This window comes from Condylura cristata, unplaced genomic scaffold, assembly GCF_000260355.1.
Source record: "Condylura cristata isolate star-nosed mole 26May11 unplaced genomic scaffold, ConCri1.0 scaffold00009, whole genome shotgun sequence".
NCBI classification, from domain to species: domain Eukaryota; kingdom Metazoa; phylum Chordata; class Mammalia; order Eulipotyphla; family Talpidae; genus Condylura; species Condylura cristata.
Genome location: NW_004567110.1, coordinates 57,427,337 through 57,449,918, shown reverse-complemented (window position 1 = coordinate 57,449,918; position 22,582 = coordinate 57,427,337). Strand labels below are relative to the sequence as shown.

At 36.2% G+C, this 22,582-nt stretch overlaps 1 protein-coding gene across 1 annotated transcript in view; it reads left to right on the top strand.

The window, feature by feature from the left end:
• RP1 (retinitis pigmentosa 1 (autosomal dominant)) overlaps window positions 1-22,582 on the top strand; it is a 147,677-nt gene that overhangs the window by 67,822 nt on the left and 57,273 nt on the right. The window contains exons 13-14 of the mRNA XM_004680039.1: window positions 191-364; window positions 3,457-3,669. Coding sequence (XP_004680096.1) covers window positions 191-364; window positions 3,457-3,669 — 387 coding nt within the window. The remainder of the gene's footprint in view (window positions 1-190; window positions 365-3,456; window positions 3,670-22,582) is intronic.

The following is a 22,582-nucleotide window of genomic DNA, read 5'->3' as shown; positions in this document are numbered from 1 at the left end:
AAAGAAGAAAATCTTTGGAGCCAGATACTGGAAATCAGGCTAGGGAATCAACAATATCAATTATGAAAACTTGAGGTTATATAGATAGTACAAGGGAATAAATAGACCTATATGTACATAAAATGTAAAAATTGTCTAATTTGATTGTTTACATGGGTAGTTTAGAGATTTTTTTCCTTTTCTTTTTTAGGTGAGTGGTAGTGCTTCCACTGAGCTGCGGGTGCTTTTGCAGCCCAATCGCTGTGCACTTCTTGAGTCAGCACTGGTTCCTGGCCACACAGTTATTTTTGATCGTTATGGCAAAATAGCTAATGAATCAGCAGATTATGCAGACCTTTCAAAAGAATTTGTGGTTTTTGTCAAGGTAAAATGGAAGAGTCATTTACGTTTATATTGCTAAATGCCTGCTTTCTTCTGCTCTCTTAAGTCTTAAATGGAATCATCATGGAGTAATGAGATCTCTTCCCACTAGGTGGCAGGAGTGTCTATTGCTACTATATATGCCCAGATTTTGAAAGGTAATAGGGATCATAGGATTAATAGCAATGAAACTGATGGGATCCTATGTCCAAATGAAGTTATAGATTAAAACTATGAATGGGGGAATCTTATAAAAAAATTCAGGAATCTTATATTTGGGATTCAAATGTGTCTCTGTGTATAATAGATAATGTGTATTTAACTTTTCTAAGAGTTAGAATATTTATACCCTTTGAGTGTTACATATATTTGATTATGTCATAAAGCTTATGTATCTTTATAGTATGTATTTTTGAATTTATTCTAAAAATAATATTATTTTCCTGTTAACAATGTAGATGTCATTTTATGAGTTTGCCTGTTTTCTGCTAAGCACTTTGCCAAGAGCTTCACCATATACAAGACTAAATTTAGTCATTTTAAACTCACTGACAGATATTGTTACCTGTATCTTAAGCATGAAGTAAATATTTTCAGGGAAAAATCTTGACTAGCAGTGCTAGTAAACGATAGATCATGATTCAAATCAAAGTCATTGATTTTTCAAAAAATTTTACGATTATGATAAACTTCAACTGATTATTTTCCCCAAGCATTATTTTTAACAGTTGCATAATATTCAAGTATAAATATATATATTTACTTGTGGACTTTTTAAATCTTTAACATTTGATGAGGCTAGCTTTACTGTAATACCAAAATCAGACAAGGACATTACAAAAAAGAAGAAACTACAGATGAAGGTGCTTCAAGTCTGTATGTTCATATATTGTACAGTATGGGCATACCCCCTCACAGACATTCATCTTAATCTCTTCTTTTGTAAAATATCCTTTGATATATGTCTTTAAGCACATACCTTATTTTTTTCTTAGCTTAGATAATTCAAAATTGAATTTTAGGGTTAAAATAGGAAAGCTTTAACACTCTGGGAATGTTGTACAAATTTCTTTCTAGAAATGTATTAATTTTTAATCCTATGAAAGTTAAGCCAACCATGAAGTTAGGGAATAGATCATAAAACCACCCTTACTTCTAACAAGAATTTGAGGTTCCCTGAGACCACTAGCCACTAACAAGGTTTAATAAATCACTAGACTGACTCATATCTCACTGAATATTGTTATACTTGTGTTTGCTGTTTATTACTAATGTTTACAGAAAGGATGCAACTCATGTGGATTGAGGGGCATACAAAATTATATATTTAATGCCTTGTTAAATCTGTGTCTATCTATTGTTGTTTGAAATAATTAAAATCAGCTATGAGAAGATATACTTAGGGCAGTCTAGGAAAAATACTAATTGTGGGACATTTTGTGTTTTCCCATGAAGTCAACACAGCTTTGTGTTTTCAGCACAGATATGTGACTTTATATGTGGAGTATTTCTAATCACCTGGACCTGTGTGCCCAGAGTAGTTGTTGGGGTTTCATCATGTAGGGAGGCTGATCTAAGTTTCTAACCTCACCAAGGGTCAGCTGAAATATTATTTCCACCTAATTCACATTTTTACTCTGGCTGGTCCAGGACCCTTAGGGAAACAAATACATTCCAATCTGGCACGATATTTTAAGGATTTAAAAATTACCTCTCATAAGTCAAGGGCAAAGTTCAGAAATCTCTGGACAAAGTTAAAATTCATTGCTAGCTGATTCTCTTTGATGGTATAGGACTTCAGTGTTGAGTATGGTCCTTCAAAGCAAACACACACAAGAAAACCCCAAACTTTATTTCCTAAGGAAATAAACATCTAATGTTAGCTTAATTTTTTTTCTTTTCTTTTTTTTTACTAATGTGGATTACATTTTCTTATGTTTATTTACTTTGTTTTGTCTTTTGTGAATATCTTTTTAAAACTTTCTGCATGTTAATTTATACTCATTAATTTTTAGAAATTTTTGTGACTTCTTATTGATTACATAAAATTTCCTCAAATATACCTTTGTTGTATTTGACATCTCTTTTCACTTATTCTTTCATTCCTACATACATAAAACTATTATTCATAGGACATACTCCTTAATTCTAATACTCTTATATTATACTATTTTTATTCTGGTTTGTATTATAATTAAAATTATTTGTTTTTGGTGATTGCACATTCTATAAGTTTTTTGTATCTTTTTAAAAATCTCAGTAGTATCTGCTGCTGACCCTTGCATTCTTTTTTTATTTTTTTAAAGATTTATTTATTTATGCATACAGAACTGGGGTAGAGGCCAGAGGTGCAGGGGTGGCAAGAGGATTCACCAGAGACAGTGGGGAGCAGAACAAGCTGACTTACGAAGTACACTGCTGAGGGGAGCAGTGGGCAGGGCAGAAGTCTGCCATGCCATGTGAATCACCTCTGGGGCGGAGCTCGAACTCATGTTGAAGTGGCTTTAGCTTTTTAGTACTGTGCTTTAACCTGCTGCACCACCAGGGAGGGCCCTGACCTTTGCATTCTTTATTTATTTATTTTAAAATATTTATTAATTTAAACATATCAGAGTGGGTGTATAGGCTAGAGTTGCAGTTGCTGTGAGAGGATTCACCAGAGACAGAGCGGGAAGCAGAACAGGCAGATCGATGAAGTACACTGCTGAGGGGAGCAGCGGGCAGGTCAGGAGAGGTCTGCCACGCCATGTGGGCACCTCCGGGGCAGGCGGGGATCGAACTCATGCGGAAGTGGCTTTAGTTTCTCAGTGCAGTGCTTTAACCCGCTGCGCCACCAGGGAGGGCCAACCTTTGCATTCTTAATAGAACATAATTTATATAAACTACAGTGAGTCAACGTGACAGCTACCTTTTTTTAACTTTCATAGCAGTTAAATTGTTCACTTCCTTCTTTGGCTTTAGTTTTTAACCATCAAATTTCTGAAAAGACTCTAATCACTGCAAGGTATATAAGATAATAAAATCTAATATAATGTTTCTCTAAAAAACTTGAGACTGCTATTTACTGCTTCTTTTGTTCTGTTTGTTGCTTTAAAGGGTGTGTTCCTCAACAGTGCTATTCTTCTACTTGCTACGAGCCTATGCCAGGCCTTGTGTCTCCAGCCTGATGGGAGCTGCACTGGAGTGGGAAACCAATCTGAAAAATCCTACTGGAAAGTGCATAAAATCAGTTCTGGCATTTGCATGTTTGAAAGTGTGAAAAATGCACAGATGTATCTGAGGATTAAGGATGGCCAGTGTGATGGAACAGTAAGCATCTGCTTATATTTTTCTCAGCAAATGTTTAAGACATTTATCAAAATTAATAGAAGAATGGCTCTTTATGAATGTTACATTATTTTTAACCTATGAACATTCTGGAAATTTTATATAAGGTGGTATCCTTGGTGTTTTTAGTAAATGTAGACTGCATACATGATATAATTAGAGGTGGATCCAGATCCTGTAGTCACTGCTTCTAAAATTTTATATACATACAAATAACCTGAAAATTATGTAGATAGTTTTATGAATAGATTCTGAATACTTGTATATGGTGAGACCTGAACCTATATTTCTAATTAGCTTCCAACTATTGCTGATAATGTTGTTGTGAAGGCACATTACCAAAAGCAAGACTCCAGAATACCTTAGCTATTAAACAACACTGCTTTACTGCCTTTTTTGGCATCCGAATTTCTGCCAGTGGAAATCAGGAACTTTGATTAAGGAAGTGACTTTAAATTCTGATAATTAGAGTTTCTCTTTAATATCATGAGACTTAGGGGGGGTGTGGAATATATCTAGTAGAACATCTTTTTTATATATAATTCTCCTGTGGGTTGAGGGGCATATAAAAATTACACATTTAATGTTCTTGTTAATATTGTGTCCATTTATTGTTGTTTGAAATAGTTTAAGTTGTATTTTTGGGATGAACTCAAAGGTGATCTCCCTCTCTCCTTTTTCCTTACCAGTATGGCCCCTGATCATATTGGAGAATTTGTAGTAGCTTCTAGGGATTGGGAGAGGGAAGACTTAAACCATTCACGATTCTCTAAGTCTCTATCATTGCTGGATACTGGTGAGCTTGAATCTTGTGAGCTATATTGATGTTAATAGTGCAAAAGAAAAGCAACGCACCTATAAATTAGCATCCTTGATCAACTCACAGTAGCGTGTGGGGTGGATAATATCACAGAGGAGAAGTTTCATGGGCAGCTGATGGTGTGTTGTGTGTGTGTGGGGTGTGTGTGTGTGTGTGTGTGTGTGTGAAAGAACTCACCAGAGAAAGGGTGAAGGGCAATAAAGCCAATTTATTTAATACAACATTAACAAAAGTAGCAGGCAAAAAGAAGTTCATTTGTGCAGAATAAACTACATTTTTTCTTTCTGATTTATTTCACTGATATAGCCATCTATACTGTTGAGAATGGCATGAGTTTATATTGATTGCTGAGTAGTTTATATTGATTGCTTGGTCCATTGTGTATATATACCACATCTTCTCAACAAGTCATTTCATATGGGTATTTAGATTGGTTCCATATCTTAGCTATTGTAAATAGTGCTGCAGTAAACAAAGGTGTGAAGGTTTCCTTTTCTATTAATGTTTTTGTGTTCTTCGGGTAGATAGTTCTAGGAGTGGAGTTTCTGGATCATATGGTAGATACTTTTTTTTTTTAGCAATTTGAGGGTCCTCTACACGCTTTTCCATAGCGATTGGACCAATTTGCAGTCTCACTACAGTTTTAAGAGGTTCCTTTTTCTCCACATCCTGACCAGTATTTGTTGTTTCCAGTTATTTTTAATATGGGCCATTCTCACCAGTGTGAGATGGTATCTCATTGTGGTTTTGATTTGCATTTCCTGATTATAAGTGATTTTTTTTTTTTTTCCCATATACCTGTTGGGCATTGCATTTCCTCTTTGGAGAGGTATCTTTTTAGTTCTTATGCCCATTTTCTTCTGTAATTCCAAAATAATATGTAAATTATTTTATTTTTTATTTATAAATGTATTTTTTACATTGTTGTTCATTTTCGTACAATGTTTGAGTTATCCTCTCAGATGTAACTCAAATTCCCACCACCAAGTCACTGGTGAACCATCACTATAGTCTGTTGTGCTCTTTCCTCCCCTGTTCTGATCTTTCTCCTCCCCCTCTCCTGCTGAAGGTCTCTGATTTATCTATTGCCTGCTAGTTTTGTTTCTGATTCCATGTTTGTTTCCCCTATATTCTTCCTATAAGTGAGAACTGCATTCCTATATTTATTGCAGTACTATTTATAATAGTTAAGTGGAGGGTAAATGGAAGCTATCAGGTTTTTCTGCCTTCCTGCCATTAGCATCAATGATCGACACTGTGGTCTTACATGCATGCCTGATGGCTGACATCTGGAGTATGGTGTGGGTATGTGTAAGTGGGCACACCTGAATCAAGATACTGAGCATATAAGGGCAGTAGCAGAGAACAGAGGCTAGAAGAGAACAGAGGGCCGTGCAGTGGAGTACAGTGGAGCATATCAGAGAACAGGTAAGAGAGCAAAGAAGGAATAGGGATTTATATGGGGGGTAGGAGGGAACAGTAACTTGTTACTGTCTCCCTGCTGGCTTGCCTACCCAACCAGTGAGAATGATGCCAAGGGCTCCAGCATTCTCTTTCAAGCTGCCTGAAATGATGATGATCCTACCCAGCATGGGATGGTTGCAGAGCACTAAGATATGGAAACAACTTAAATGCCCTAAAACAGATAACTGGATATAAAGGATGTGGCATATATACACAATGGAATATTATTCAGCAGTCAAAAAAGATAAACTCATGCCATTTGCAGCAACATGGATGGAGCTGGAAGGGAAATGTCAGAAGAAAAAAGAAATATCTTCAGCCCATTTTTCAACTGAATTGTTTCTTTGTTTTTATTTATTTATTTTTTTGAGTTGTGTTCTTTGCAGATCTTTGATATATGTCCCTTACCAGTTGTAGGAACTGTAAATATTTTCTCCCAGTCTGTAGGCTATCTCTTCATTTTGGTTATTGTATCTTTTACTGTACAGAAGCTTTTTAGTTTGATGTAGTCCCAGTTGTTTATCTTATCCTTTATTTTCTTTGCTTCTGAAGATGAGTCATCAAAGATATTTCTGAGATGTTTGTCATGGAGTTTTTTGCATGTCATGGAGTGTGGTACATATGTTTTCTTCTATATATTTTATGGTCTCAGGTTTTACATTCACAACTTTTATCCATTTTGAGTTGTTTCTGGTATGTGGTGTGATGTGATGTAGTAGTATAGCTTAATTATTTTGCATGTAGCAGTCCAGTTTTCCCAGTACTATTTATTAAACAGATTATCCTATTCCAATGCATATTCTCTTTTTCTTTTTCATTTACTAGTTGTCCATGTATGGGAGACTTTATTTTTGGCTTTTCAATTCGATTCCACTGGTCTGTGTCTCTGTTTCTGTTCCAGTACTATACTCTTTTGAATATCATGGTTTTGTAGCATAGTTTAGTTTGGGGATTTGATACCTCCATTATTCTCTTTAGTCAGGAGAGCTTTGGCTATTTGAGATTTTTGTGATTCCATATAAATTGTAGCATCGTTTGTTCTTTGAAGAATGCCATTGAACTTTTTATCAGAATTGTGTTGAATCTGTAAATTGCCTTCTGTATGCTGGCCATTTGATAATGTTAATTCTTCCAATCCATGAATAAGGGATGCCTTTCTATTGCTTTTTTTTTTTATGTATCTTTTTATTTATTTTAGCAATGTTTTGTCATTTTCTTTGTATAGGTCTTTTGCCTCCTATGTTAGTTTTATTCACAGGGATTTAATATTTTAGTATAATTGTAAATGGACTGGTAATAAAAATTTCTTCTTCAGACTGATTATTTACATATAAGAAGACTATTTTACTGTGTTGATTTTTACTTTTATTTTTTTAATGAATAAGATAGTAGTTTATTTTTACATTATTTTTTCCATCTCAGTTGCAATCCCCTTGAGCTTCCCATCACCAAATCACCCATGTGCTATCACCACAGTCCAGTGCACCTCCCTCCCCCTACTGTTTTTGATCCCATCCCCCACTCTACCCCCATAAAATGTCTCTGGTATATAGCTGTTCATTATTATTATTATTTTATTTTATTTTTTGGCCTGGTCTGTTATATTCCTGCTATGAGTGAAACCATCTTGTATTTTTTCTTTCTGGCTTATTTCACTAAGCATGATCTTTTCCCGCTCCATCCATGTTGCTGCAAAAGGCATTTTTTTTTTTTTGGGGTTGCTGAGTAATATTCATTGTGCATATGTACACATCTTTTTAATCCAGTCATCCACTTTTGGGCATTTGGGCTGTTTCCATGTCTTTCCAATTGTGAATAAAACAGCAATAAACATGGGATTGCAGGTATCTTTTTGAGTTAGTGTTTTTGTCTCTTTTGGGTAGATATGCTAGGAGTGAGATTGCTGGGTGTATGGAAGCTCCATGTTTAGCAGTTTGAGGAACCTCCAAACAAGTTTTCCATAGCTGTTGTACTAGTTTGCATTCCCACCATTTGCTGTGTTGATTTTTATATCCTGCTACTTTTCACCATTGAGAATATTGGCTGTGGGTTTATCATATTAACTTGTTATTATGTTAAGGTATGTTCCTTTTATTACAGGAATTTCAAGGGCCTTCATCATAAACAAATGTTGATATTTGTCACGTGATTTCTTTGCATCTTTTTGTTGTTGTGTTGAATTACATCAATTGCTTTTCAGATGTTGAACCATCCTTGTCCCCTTTGGAATAAATTGTTCTCTTGTAATAAATCCCTCATCTTCTTGGACCAAATAAATGAACTTGGTCATGGTGCATTACTCTTTAGATACATTGTTGGATTCTATTTGCTAGAATTTTATTGAGGATTTATGTATCTGTGTTCATTAGGGAGATATTCCTGTAGTTTTATCTTTTTGTGTTGCTTTGGTTTGGTTTTGTCATTAGTGAAATGTTGGCATCATAAGATATATTTGGTATTACTCTTTCTGAATTTTTTTAAAGCGTTTTTTGTAGGAGAGGCACTAATTGATCTTTGAATATTTGGTGGAACTCATTTGTGAATTGTTAGGTCTTGGGCTTTTGTTTTGGGGGAGGGTTTTGATTACTGTTTCAATTTCATTATTTGTAATTGGTTTGTTTAAGTTTTCGTTATCTTCTTTACACAGCTTTGGGTGATTAAGTTCTAGGAATTTGTCCATCCCTTCTAATTGTTGAACATGTTTGCATGTTCAAAGTAATCTGATTATTCTCTGGATTTCTGCCATATCTGTTATAATTTCTCCTCTATCATTTATGATACTGTTTATTTGAGCTCTCTCCTGCTTTCTTTGTGAGCCTGAGTGAAGATTTGTCTATTTTGTTTATTTTTCAGAGAACAAGATTTTGGTTTCCTTGATCTTTTGGATTGTCTTTTTTACTTCTATTTCATTTATTTCTGCTGAAATTTTTATTATTTCCTTTGTTCTGCTGGCTTTGGGGCTTTTTTGTTGTTCTATTTCTAGTTCTTTGAGATGGGAGATTAGTTTGTTTTCTTTGTGTTCTTTCTTGTTTCTTGATGTGGACCTGTATTGCTATATACTGTCTCTTATTGCTTTTGCTGTGTCCCACACATACTGGAAAGTTGTGTCTCCTCGGCATTCATCTCAAGCTATTTTTTTAATTTCTTCTTTGCTCTCCACATTAAACCAAGGGTCTTTCAGTAGTATATTGTTCAGTCCCCTCCATCTAATGGGGGGGGATTCTTTGTTTTCTTTTTACAATTTTCAAAGTTGGTTTCTAGTTTGATCCCTTTATGATCAGCAAAGATAGGTGGTATGGTTTTGATCTTCATATGTTTGTTGATGATTGTGTTGTAGCCCAGTACATGGATATCTTGGAAATTGATTCATGTGCACTTGAGCAAAATGTGTATTTGGGCTTTTTGGGTGCAATGCCCTTTAGACGTCTGTTAGGCCCATGTGGTCTGGATCTTTGTTGAGGGCTGTGTGTCCTTGTTTATTTTTTGTCTGATTCATTGTACTTCCCATGGTGAGAGTGGAGTATTGAAGTCTTCTGATGTATATGCATTTTCTGTAATGTCTTTTTTCAGAGATGATATTAATTTATGTGTTTTAGTGCTCCTTCATTTGGTGAATATATATTCATTAGTGTTATGTCTTCCTTGGGTATTGTTCTCTGGATCACTATGTGGTGACTATCTATGTCTCTTCTCACTTTTTTTTTCATTAAAGCATGTTTTATCTGATATAAGAAGGTCACTGCCTTCTTTTGAATGCAATTTGCTTATAGAATTGTTTTCCAGTCCTTTACTTTCAACGTGTGTTTATCTTTAGCAGTTAGGTGTGTTTATTGGAGATAATAAAAGGTTGGAAGGTTGGATTCTGTTTTTTTTTTTTTTTTTTAAATCCAGCCTGCTACTCTGTTTTTTTTATTGTATTTACATTTAAGGTGATTATTGACACATGGAAATTTGTAATTGGAGTTTTGTTCATTGCTTTGTTGTTCTATTCTGTACCTTGTTCAATTCTTCCTGTTCATTCTTATGTTGGTTTAGATTGTAAGATTTCTTGTAGTAATTCCTGGAGAGGGGTTTAGTAAAAGCAATTTCTAAGGATTTTGTTTGTCTGAGAAGGTCTTATTTTTCCCCTCATAGAGGATGGAAAGTTAATGCAGGATAAAGTATCCTTGGCTGGTATTTTTTGTCATGGAGTTTCTTTTAATATGTTACTCAATTTTCTCCTTGCCCTTAATGTTTCTTCAGCAAAGTGTGATGTTAACCTAATAGGTTTTCCTTTATAGGTTTTCTTATCCCCCACCCATCACCATCATAATTTTTTGTCTTGAACTCTCTGTAGATTTATTATTAAATCTCTTGCTATCATTTTCCTTTCATATGATAGTTTGGTGTTCTAGCTTCCTGTATATTTTTATCTCGTTCAGGTTTGGGAAGTTCTCTTCAATTATTTTCTGAATAGATTTCAGTTCTCTTCAGTTATTTTCTGAATAGATTTCAGTTGCATGTCTCTCTCTTATTGTTTGGAACTTGTATGACTCATATTTCCTTTCCTTATGCTGTCAGATAATTCTTAATGTGTTCCTTCATTATTCTTCCTTTGTAGCTATTTTTCACTTTTCTTTTTTATTTATTTTTATATCTGTACTTTTGATATATAGATTCTTTTAATTAATCTTCTTTTTCATGGATTTTCCCAAGATTTTTAGCTTCTCTAGTCTTCTATTGATCTTTCAGCATTCCTGTACTTCCTTTATTTTCTTTTTTTAAAGATCCAGATTTTTTCTTCTGTTCATTGATTAAATTTCTCATATCATTTTTCTCCTTTTCTTTGTTTTATATCTTTGAGTATTTTCTTATGGAAATTCTGAATACTTTACCTGCCAGGCAGAGAATTTTTTCTGTGTCAGTATTGTTGGGTTCTGGAGGACTAACTTTCTTTCTGTGGTATATTGCTACCAGAAGGGCTTGCCTGACCATTTGTATTTTCTTCTCTCCTATTGTTTGCTTTTGTTTTTTTTTCTATGTGTATTGCCTCTATATCACTTGTGCTAGCAGGCATGACTTCTGGGTACCCTTACAAGGATGTGGAGATATCTGCCTGTTGCCAGTGATGCTATGGCTGGGTGTGCATCTTCCAGTTGGTTGGTGCCGGTGGGTGAGACTTTCAAGCACTTCTGTGGGGCATTGGAGGACACTTTGGTGGATGGGGCTGAGGACAGGGTTTCATGCTACTCCCACTGGGCACATGTCTACTGGATGACTGACAATAATGGTGATGCTTAAGTTCTCCTGATGGTTGATGCTGGTAGGTGAGTTATTAAGTGCTCCTGTGGGGTGTTGAGACTGCCTTGTTGGGCAGGACATAAAGGTGGATGTTTTGCATTGCTCCTTCCTGGGTGTGTATCTACTGGCTGGCTGCTGCTGGTGGTGGCATAGGGTCCATTTTAGAAGCAGGGAATTCCCAGGTGCCGTTCCAAGTAAGGGAGACCAGAGGCAAGGCCTGTGGGAAAATAAGCTGAGTTGAAGGGGATTTTATATCAGACAGTTCACTTGGGAAATGTGACAGAATATATCCAAATATGCAGATTAATTGGTATGTTAAGATGGTGGAGAATATACATAAATAAGACATTTGTGTTAGTCAAACAGGGAAGTTACTTATTTCTGGGACTATGGTGATACATTTGACATCCTCAGTGCTTTGGGGCTCCCAAGTGTCTACTAGATCTGAGTCTACTGTCTTATCAGTCCAATGTTCAGAATTAACAGAGCAAGTTCATTTTTCTTTTTAAATATTTATTTATTTATGCCTACAGAACTAGGGTACAGATGAGAGGTGCAGGGGCAGTGAGAGAATTCACCAGCGACAGAGTAGGGAGCAGAACAGGCAGATCAATGAAGTAGTCTGCTGTGGGGAGCAGCAGGTAGGTCAGGAGAGGTCTGCCATGCTATGTGGATCATGTCCGGGGCTGGGGATTGAATTCACACTGAGGCTGCTGTTGCTAGCTTGCAATGCTGCATCCTAACCCATTGTGCCACCAGGGAGGGCCCACAAGTTCATTTTTTGAAGAGATTCCAGAGGCTCTCAACTAGCTTATAACTGTATGTGAAGTCTGGGGATCCTGTGGTGAATTAGTTGGAATCCAAGGCTTTTCACTCACCCCTTGACTTTTCTTGTAGCCTTAGTGACTACATGCTCCTTGCCTGTATTTTAAGGAGATTTCAGGGCGTTGGTCTCTCTCCTTCCCTCCAGAAGACCTGAAGCACTGTTACATGATCCTCATGGAGCCAAGGCCTGCCATCCTGGCCTGGCCAGATTATTTTAGCTGAGACTCCTCAGAAGAAAATATAAGAGTCATAGGAATTTCAGAAGGATAGGGAGAGACATGGGGACTGAAAATGTATTCAGGAAACAAGTCTTCATTACCCTTATTTGTATATGTGTGGAGACTGATAAGACCTTCTTAGAATCTCCAAAGGGATTTATGATGCATTGAAATATAAATGATAATGACTACTCATATTACTGTGTCTTAAAAACCTACAGTATTTTATTCATAGTAGCTACTCAACAAATGCTCATTGTATACACTTAGTTGAATTAAGTATTAATGTTTCCAATGTGTATACCATTGTATTTGTATTTGAAAACATTTTTCACAGGCAAACACACTTATATTTAAATCAAGTAATGCTGATCCTGTAAGAAATGTTTCTTCTTTTGTAACCATGAAATTGTTATGCTGTAGGAGTAAATCACTTTAATATGTTTTGATGTAGAGGCAATACAAGTTAGCAACCAATAGTATGTAGTTCATTACAGTTTCATACATTTGTTAATTTAAACAGGCCTTCAAACAACATGGTGGAACTATTGGGGCAGCAAGACTTGAGGAGCCTTGTTATCTTACAAGAAAAAAAAAATCATGAAGTGCTAGTAATAAAGCAAGTGACAATTTAAAATGTAAAAAAGTATGAAATACTGCACAAAGCAGGTGTCTGTCTCCTAGGACATGAGATCTTCCCAAGAAGTTTATAGGTAGCCAGATTTTATGGTTCCTCCTTTCTAGGTTGGGTCTGATCTCTCTTAATTATGGACATTTGCTCCCATCACTCTATTTCCTATCCCTATTCCTGTTCCCTTCATCTTTTTGAGTGTGTGGGGGGAAAGGGTGGGAGTTGTATGCAAAAGGTAGCCAAATTTAGGCCTCCTACATTAACCAGATCTTACCTGGTCCTTGAAACAAGGTTTTGGTGTAACAGGATCCTGAAGCCCTCAGAGGAAAGGCAGCTTTGTTGGGGCTTCAAAGAGATGGCCACAGCCTCTGGTTCTCTGGCACCACCCAGCTAGGTTGAGTCCATTGCTATCTGACCTGGCATCCAGCACAACCTTCGGACAGTTATCACTTCATCTTCCACAAGCAGCCATTATTTGGGATATCTGGACACTGTGGACACTATCTGGGGTGAGATAGCTGGCCACCCATGATGTTGGAAATGCTTTCCTTTCTCCCAAACTCCTGTTTGCTAAATAAGCCCTGATGTTGTTGGGCCCTGAACCTGAGTGGTCTTGCTATTGTGTATGTGGGAGAGAACCCACTGATAGTGACCTGTTTCTTAAATTGGTCACTGTTCTTTGACCCTGTTTTAGTACTGGTTAGTTTAGTACTTGTCTCTGTCTTGGAACTGTTTTAGCAAATTTTTTATCCTATATGGCACTGTCTCATTGGTACCAGACAAGTTCTGGAATGTAGCAGCATGGCAGCACTTCTTTAGAGGAGTGAATAAGGGACTCCCTTTCTATCCCTAGTGGAACCTATTATCACTAAGAAGGAATATAAAGGAGAAATAGATGTAGGTGTTATACAAAACGTCAGCTAGAGAGTGATCAGTATACAAAAGACACATATACACAAAGAGATATTCCACACTAGCAAGATCCATGTTATGAGCAGGAATTGAGCTTGTAGAAACTAGGAATGATTGGTGTCATCATAGATTTATCAGATTTTGCCTTTTCACTCAAAATGTTTTTACATATATGATTGAAAAGTTCAAGGTACTTCCTATTTTAAAGAAATTGGGTATCAAGCATATAAATGGGCTGAGTAGACACAATGCTATACCAGTCGGTTGAAATATGTAGAATTCAATGAAATTACATATTTATGTAAATCATGACTGTTTTTATACCTTCTGCTCTCAGGACTATAAACTTAGTATAACTTTGTAAGTTCTCAGCTCCAGAAAAGAGTTGGATATTTCCCTTCCTACATGTCTGTTAGATTCTGATAAAATCCCAAAAGATTAGGCTCTGATTCACTGGTTTTGTAACAGAGACATCTCCATAAAAGGGGGAGGCACAATGTTCTCTATCTTACCTAATGAGGAGACAGAGCTGAGTGGCCAGATGAAACTATGTAGCATGGAAGACAGGTGATATCAGGAGAGCAAGACACAAAAAGAAATACATTTGGAATTTCTTACTTTTGGCTTTGGGCTTACCTCAGCGACTTAGAGGATGTACAGGAAATATGTGAAGTTGAGACATGCAGAAATACTAGGTTGAGAGGCACGTGAGGAATCTGACAATGGAAGATGCAACCTTGATTTTTCTACTTTCATCCCAGACTTGCCTGGTGAGCTCCATTGTTGCTGTTTCCCTGCCAGAAAGTCCCTTAGACTTGTGGCAAGACTTTGGGTTTCACCAGCCTCCCTTCAGGTTGACTCTGTTGTTGGGCACTTATCCATGAAGACATGTATAACTTTGGGTGTTTTATTGGAAACTATTACCTTTTCTTCTCTCTCTATGCATACTAATTGTATTAATTTCTTCCACGCTAAGAGTATGCGTTGACTTTGTATACATGGCCCAACCCCTTTAAAGTGTACAAGTGTGAGGCCCCAAGCTACCACCTCAGTTGAACACTAACAGTTTTCCCTGTGAGCAGTCCTTATGAAGAGGTATGAGTGTGCTGGTAGTGCTTATGGTTCCTTTCTGTCCTCCCTTCCAGGAATTAAAGGATTCTTCTCAAATATTTGCTGGGTAAATCTGATTGAGATCTTAGAAGTAAAACCCCCAAAATGTTGTATCCTTATGCAAATGGGTTGTCCTGCAGCTTTAGCTCTTGACTGTGCAAGCTGAGCCACCAGAAATTTTTTTCATTATAGTTCAGGTTTTCCAACTAGAACTTTTTTCCCATTGGTTTGTGTTTGTGATATCTCCTGATATTTACTAGTCTTAACTCCAGTTATAGGGGCAGTGGTTTGCCTTGCGTCCTGACTGCAAGGGTTATTGATTTTTCAGTAGTTCAGCTCTTTATTTGCTAAGACTGTTAACTAGGAAAAAAATCCAAACAAGTTTATTTTAAATATCAAGTTGACTTTATTAAACCATTGTGAATCGGGCAACATAGTAAGTAAAATGACTTCAAAAACTTGCAAAAAATGGAAGGTTTTTATAGTCAAAAAGGAGGTAAGACACAGTTATCAAAAATGGAAATAAAAGATTATTTCAGGCAAAGCCACCTTCCCTTAAGGAAAGTCAGGGATGCTTATCTTACAGGCCATGCCACCTCATACTGACATGTTAGTACTACATTCCTAGAGCAGTTTGAAACTACATAGGAATTGAAGTAGTTAGGTTTGGTATTAAGTCTTGGTGTCTCAGCACAAAAGCCTGTATTTTGTGCCTTTAATTTTCTTTTTTAACATGACCAAGTGATGACTTCTTTAGGAACAGAGAGAACATTTCTCCCTAACATTTCTAGGTACTTCCTAAACTGGTGTGATGTAATCAAACATCGGAAATGTTTGAAGGATAAAGGAACATTTAATTACACACATATGCAGAATTTATGTGGCTATATGTTAAAAATTATGTGGGACAAAACAAAGACTTTATTCTGAAGTAAAGGATGTGATAGGGTCCTGGGACTTTAAGGAGAGGGAAGGGTGACTCATATAACCAAAAATTAAATGCTGGGTAATTAAATATTTGCCCTGCCATATTGATAGGTTTCTATGGGAAACAAAACAAAGCAAACCAATCTTGTTTGCTTTTTGTCTTGTTTTTTTGCTTTAGATAATATGAAATCTGGGCTATATCCCAAATTTTCATTCTTTCATAAGGTAATGACATTTTGAAGCCTGCAAAACCTTCATTACCTTCCCTCAAAATCTTCTATTTGCTTAGGTGACATGTCTTGGTAACAGAGACCTGTAGCTCTTGGTCTGTGATGCAATGGGACATGTCCATCTTTGCTGTGGTGACCCTTGTATCCTCAGTCACACAAGTGCTAGCTGGGGTTCACAATGATCTCAGTGCAAAGTGTGTGCCACCTGCTGGTGGCATTTCCATTTGGAGACTGCCACTGTTTTGAAAACAGGTCAGACAGATTTCAGTTCACACTGGTGCCAATCAATTCTTGGAACTGTGGGAAGCAGAAAGATGAGAACACTCATTCATCCATACCTTGGCTTCAGAGACTCACCTGTTGAGACCTGTGCATCTGATCTTTGTAAACTGCACCCTGACAGAGGGTTATCTGATCTTTGGCCTACAAGCACCACTGACCTGTGCCCAGTTCCTCTAAAAGATCTCTCTTCTACTAACTTGTGCCCAGCATTGCTGGAGAGCTGTATTACTGGTACATTTTCCATATCACCTTCTGACCAGTGGTGACTGGCATTGGTCTGGGACTTGGTATTTTTAAAAGCTCTCTACTACTTCTGATCCTCCAGCATCATTACCTGACCACCATTTCTGCTGCTAGCACATCTGACACCATGTCTTGTCGCTGTTGTATTTAGTGCTGCTCAGTTAGGCTTTTGGATTGCTGTTATGGTATTGCCTCAGCAGTGCCACCTGTGACTGTTTCCAGCTGCCATTGTGAGTCGGGCTCTGGTCCAGCTCTTACTGGTTTGCCACCAGCTACAAGAAGGCCAAATATGAATCTGTTAGGGACTCCTATTCAAAACATTACAAAGCACTTTACATGCAGAATTGGAAAGTGGGAGATAAAAATCATGTTTTATTTAATTAACAATTTTAAAGAAACTAATTTTAATAAAATTGTAAGACAAATTGTCTTTGAGTTTCCTATGATATCATATCAAATTTCACTGTTACGGTAGAGCGCAATCTATGTGCTACAGGGCAAAACCAAGTGGTGCCTGGGGATCCTAATTATTAAGAGAAAAAACCCATGCTGCACATTCCAAGGACTTTTGTCGATACATGCAAATAAAAATACGGTAGCCAAACTTTAATTTGCTAGAAGATTTTTAATCAATGAAAGGTTCAAAGGCAGTAGTGAAAAGGAAAGGGAGGGTAGAGAAGGATTCCCAAAATACAGACTCCTGTATTTTCTATCTTCTTGTGGGCAATTTTCCACTAATCAGGTAGGCTACAAAGCAGAGCAGACAAGGTCCAAGAACAGAGTTTCCAGAACAAATCCAAAACCTACTCCTTGCAAAAAACAAAAGCAAGAGGTTTCAAAGTGTCAAAGGGTTGGGCAAAGAGGAGAGAATCAAAAATTCAAATGCACCATCCAAGCTGAATGGACTATGAGGTCAAATGGCAACCACTACAGTTTCACAAGAGAGCTGGATTGTGCTGCCTGCCTAAGTACTGAAACCAGAAAAAGCTCTAGGCAGGAACCTGATAAAGGAAGGGCTGTGATTGGGGCCTGAATGGCAGCAGGCTCCTTCCACACCCAAAAAGGCAGTGGAGCAGAAGCAGAAGTTCCTGCAAAGAAGGCCCCCAATCGAACACCCACAAGCTCTGTCTTTTAAAGTCTCTCTTGAGGCTCCTCTCTACCCTACCCCCACTTAGGAAATCAGGGAGTGAATTAGTAAATCTCATGACTGTCTTCCAAATTCCCCAACGTCTGCATTTGGGTTGCCATGGGGGTGGAACAGTGAGACTCAAAACTCTCTTACATATGCATTAGTTTTGCTAATTAAGTTTACAGCTTGAAAGTGATTTGAAGAACATACAGAGAGGCTTGAGAATAGAAAACATATTTACCACTTAGGAGAGAAAATAAAAAATAGGAGGAATGAATAATTGTCAAATGATCGATTCTAGAAAAGAGAAGACTAAGGGGTAGCATTTAAGTAGTTCAAATTATAAAGTGTATATGACTAGTATGTGGGCATCACAGGAAAGAATCTTGTTAGTTTTTAGAAAATTTTCTATTTATTTATTTACATATATTTGCATTATTGTTCATTTTAAAGCATTTGCTTTTCCCCCTCAGGTATAGACCCCATAGAATTTCCTCCCCCAGTTTGCCAGTGCACCATCACCACAGTCCCCTATGCTCCTCCTTCTGATCCTTCTCCTGCAGGATGGCTCTGGTTTATAATCGTCTGTCTTTGTTTTGTTTTGTATTGTTATTATTTCCCCCCTATATCTTATTTGGTTTCCGTATATTCCTTATAAGTGAAACCATTCAATATTTTTCTTTTATCTTCTGACTTACTCCACTGAGCATGACCCCTTCTAGTTTCATCAATGTTGTTACAAATGGCATGAGTTTATCTTTTTTGATTGCTGAGTAGTATTCCACTGTGTGTATATACCACATCACATTCCTAATCCAGCCATCTAATTTTGGGCATTTGGGTTGTTTCCAGGTTTTAACTGTTGTAAATAGGGCTGTAATAAATATCCTTTTGCAGGTATCCTTTTGAATTAATGTTTTTGTGTCCTTTGAGTAGATCCCTAGGAATGGAATTGCTGGGTCATAATGTGGCTACATTTTTAGTAGTCTGCGTAACCTCCATACAGCTTTTCATAGTGGTTGTACCAGTTTGTACACCCACCAGCAGTGTAGGGCAGTTCTTTTTTCACTATATCCTTGCCAACATTTGTTGTTAGTTTTATTGTTATGCACCATTCTTACTAGTGTAATGTAATGTCTTATTGTGATTTTGACTGGCAGTTCTCTGATTATAAGGGATATTGAATATTTTTGCACATTCCCATTGGCCATTTGTATTTCCTCTAAACTTCAAATTATACTAAAAAGACATAATTAAAGCCACATGATACAAGAACATAAACAGATACATAGACCAATGGAAACAAATAGAAAGCTCAGAAATAAATCCACAAATATATGGACAATTAATCTTTGGCAAATGAGTAAGAGTATGCATGCAATGGTACAGGGCAGTCTGTTCAATAAGTGGTGCTTGGAAAAACTGGAACAACATAAACAAAAGAATGAATCTAGTCCACTACCTCCCCATGCATGAAAATCAACTTAAAATGGATAAAAGTTTTGGGCATGACACATGAAACCATAAAAATATATAGAAGAAAATATAGGTAAAACACTACAAGACATACCTTTCAGTGACATCTTTAAAGATTCAACATAAACAGCTGGGACTACATCAAACTGAAAAGCTTCTGTACAGAAAAAGAGTTATTAACCAAAACAAAGAGACTCCCTACTGACTGGGCAAAAAAAAAAAAAAAAAAAAAATCTTTGTATTCCATACAATGGATAAGGGACTGATCACAAAGATATACAAAGAACTCACATGACTCAACAAAAATAAAGTAAACAATCCAGTCAAGAAATGGGCAGAAGAACTTAAAAGACACTTCTCTTATTAGCTTTTTTATTAAAATACCCCAAACTTTTCAACAAGACCTAACAATTGGCTCAACAAATACAGGGGTGAGGACTTAAAATATTATTGGTGATGGTTACTAAGAAGTGCCCTTCTGTAAAGGAGACATTTGGAATACAAGGAAATGGACATTTGATATTGTTTTAGCTTACAGTAGTGTGACCATGCATAATTGTTGGTAATTGTTAATATGTAGGGAACCCTCAAAATTCATTACCTTTTTGCATGAAGACCCCATATATTTTATGTCTCACCTCCATCTCATTAATTAATTTTATTTGTGATAGGGGAAAGCAAGGAGTTTTAAATGGAAAGAAGTGGGAATAAGGGAGAAACAGTAACATTTTATAGCTTTGAAATTTAGTTAAATTTTATTTTTTTATCCTATTTTATTTAATGGAGGGTTAAAATATGACATCAGTGTCTTGAAGTCTATTGAAAGAGACAAATATGCACATCTATGTGATCTAGAGAACAGTAGTAAATTAGTAATACAAAACAAAAATAAATTACAATTTACCTGCTTATGTGATGGCTTAGGAAAGGCATATTGATTTGAGCAGAGTAGGTGAGACAGGAGTAGTTTCCTCTTTGGGGGAAAAAAAAATTCTTGTCCTGTTTTACCTTTACCTTTTCCTGTTGCTCTAACTTACTCTTCTGAGCTATACAGCAAAAGACATTAACAAAAGACAGACATAAAGGATATTTAATACAGGTTTTTGGTGACATGGGTGGCTTCATAAGGGAAAGAAAACCTGAAGTAGTAGTGAAATTTGAGCACAGAGGACTATGGTGGTGGATGATGGGTGTTTTGATGGTGGTTTCATTATGGTAGCCATATCTGAAGCATGAGATCCTGTTATTTACATGATTATAACAATGATTAAGCCAATGGTATTTCACTACAACAATTAAATAAAAATAAGCAGATTCATGCAAGGGAACACTTTCTCTACTAGAATTTTTTTCTTTCTTGGGTGAAACTTCGTCAATTTATTATGACCTCGGGATGGAAATATGGTAATTTTAATGCTAGGCTTGATCAAGCTTATAGAGTTGTAGAAAAATGTGACCAGACAAAAAAAAGTTTATGAGCTACAAATAATAAACTGGGGGAAATAACAAGGTAGATTCATTCAATTTCCTCTCAGCACTGTTCTACCGTCTAACATAAAGATGGTCCTTTCCTCTTTGGATAGGGAGGATACTTTCAGTTGAGAGTTTTATGATTTCATGGAAAGTAAGAAAATCCTTTCTGCATTTGCCATTTTAGAAATTCCTCTACTTTAAAATACTCTTTATACCAAATTGTCACAGTTGGGGGTAATGTGTCCTGAATTCCATCATCTGGAATAACAAATTTTAGAAGAAATAATTCTATTTTCTGTCATCAGAAAAGAAGGGAAAGACCTGAACAATATGCTACATGAAAAAATTATGAGATTAGAAACTAGCAAAAAATAACTTTAGAGATTGAAAATTATGAGTTTCTACTCTCAGGCAGGAAAGGAAATTTCTGCCTTCCACTTTGGGTTCTTGGGCTGGTAAAATATAACACAGACATCTAGGAGGAAACAAAACAAGTTTAATTACTTATGTATGGAGAATCCACTTAGATACACATTTAAAAGATTCTGCGTTAAAATGTTGATATAAATCCTGAGCTAAGAAATGCATAGTAATTTAGGGGTTTTCAGGAAAGAGAGGAGTCACATGTTGAGGAGAGAGATGAAGACAGATAAGCAACAGATGCTCTATTATTACATGTTTGCCCTGACGTGTGATACTAATATATAATAGTAATAATTACATTTCCTGGAATAGCCCCTCATTTTTTAAGATTCTACCCTAAATATTTGAGCATTTTACTACCTTTTTTTGGTGTTATACCAAGTAGGGTTTAAACAGATTATCTAATTTCTTATATAGACCATTTAATGGTTCTTTCTCCCAAAACCAGATGGGCTGTTCTCCCTGTGGGGTAGAGATTTTCTCTATTTCCCATGGCTTTATTGTTTAAACTCTATGGTGTCCAATTCTCTAGGTATAGAAAGTCTAATTTTTTTGGAAATTCTTTGAAATGAAAAAAATACATTCTTTATTATTTCTTTCTTGATATATAATTATTCAAACCCTTCTCTTTGGAAACCAAGTTTAGTAAGACTTGTCATAGGCTGAATTCTACTTACATATGAGGTAGTAAATATTATGGATTTAGTAAGTGAGAGACCTTTGTAACAATTAGCAATGAAAATTCACTGGTTTTAAAAAAAGTTATCCTCACTTCAGCATGATTGTGATAACCCAGGCATGCAATGATATGGGCCTGAATTTTGAGAAGTAACAACAAAACCCAGGCATTTGAATCAAATTTTATAGATACTGCTGTATCATTCTCAGTGGGTATCAGTAACTACTTTTCACATTTATGAAAAAATATTCTCAGAAAACAAAGAATTGGGAGAATGTTTTTTAAAAATGTAGCTAACATCATGTTAATACTTATAACTTGTATGCTTTCCCCCACATATCAGGAAGAAGCTATGGTTGACCATTCTCACCCTATTCAACATTGTAAGAAAAGTCCTAGTAATAGGTTAAGAAAAGATAAAGAAAACAATACAGTAACAAACAAGCTATTCAGATATGGAAGGAAGAAATAAAGCCCAAAGTATCAATGAAAATGTTTCAGAACTAATAAGAGAATATAATAAACCTCCAGTATACAAAAGTCAATTGTTTTCAGATATACCAGCAATTAACATTGGCATTCAAAATCCTTAAAGCTGTAAAATTATTCTGTTTATTACTATAATGGTAAAGTACAAGATAGCCATTTGTAAAAACCTGTAGAATTGTACAAAACAGTGAATGAAACTTAACAGATGCAAATTACAAATTAATCATTTAGGAGCTTTGGGGATTCCAGAATGAATGGAGAATATAATAGATTTTAAAAATCAC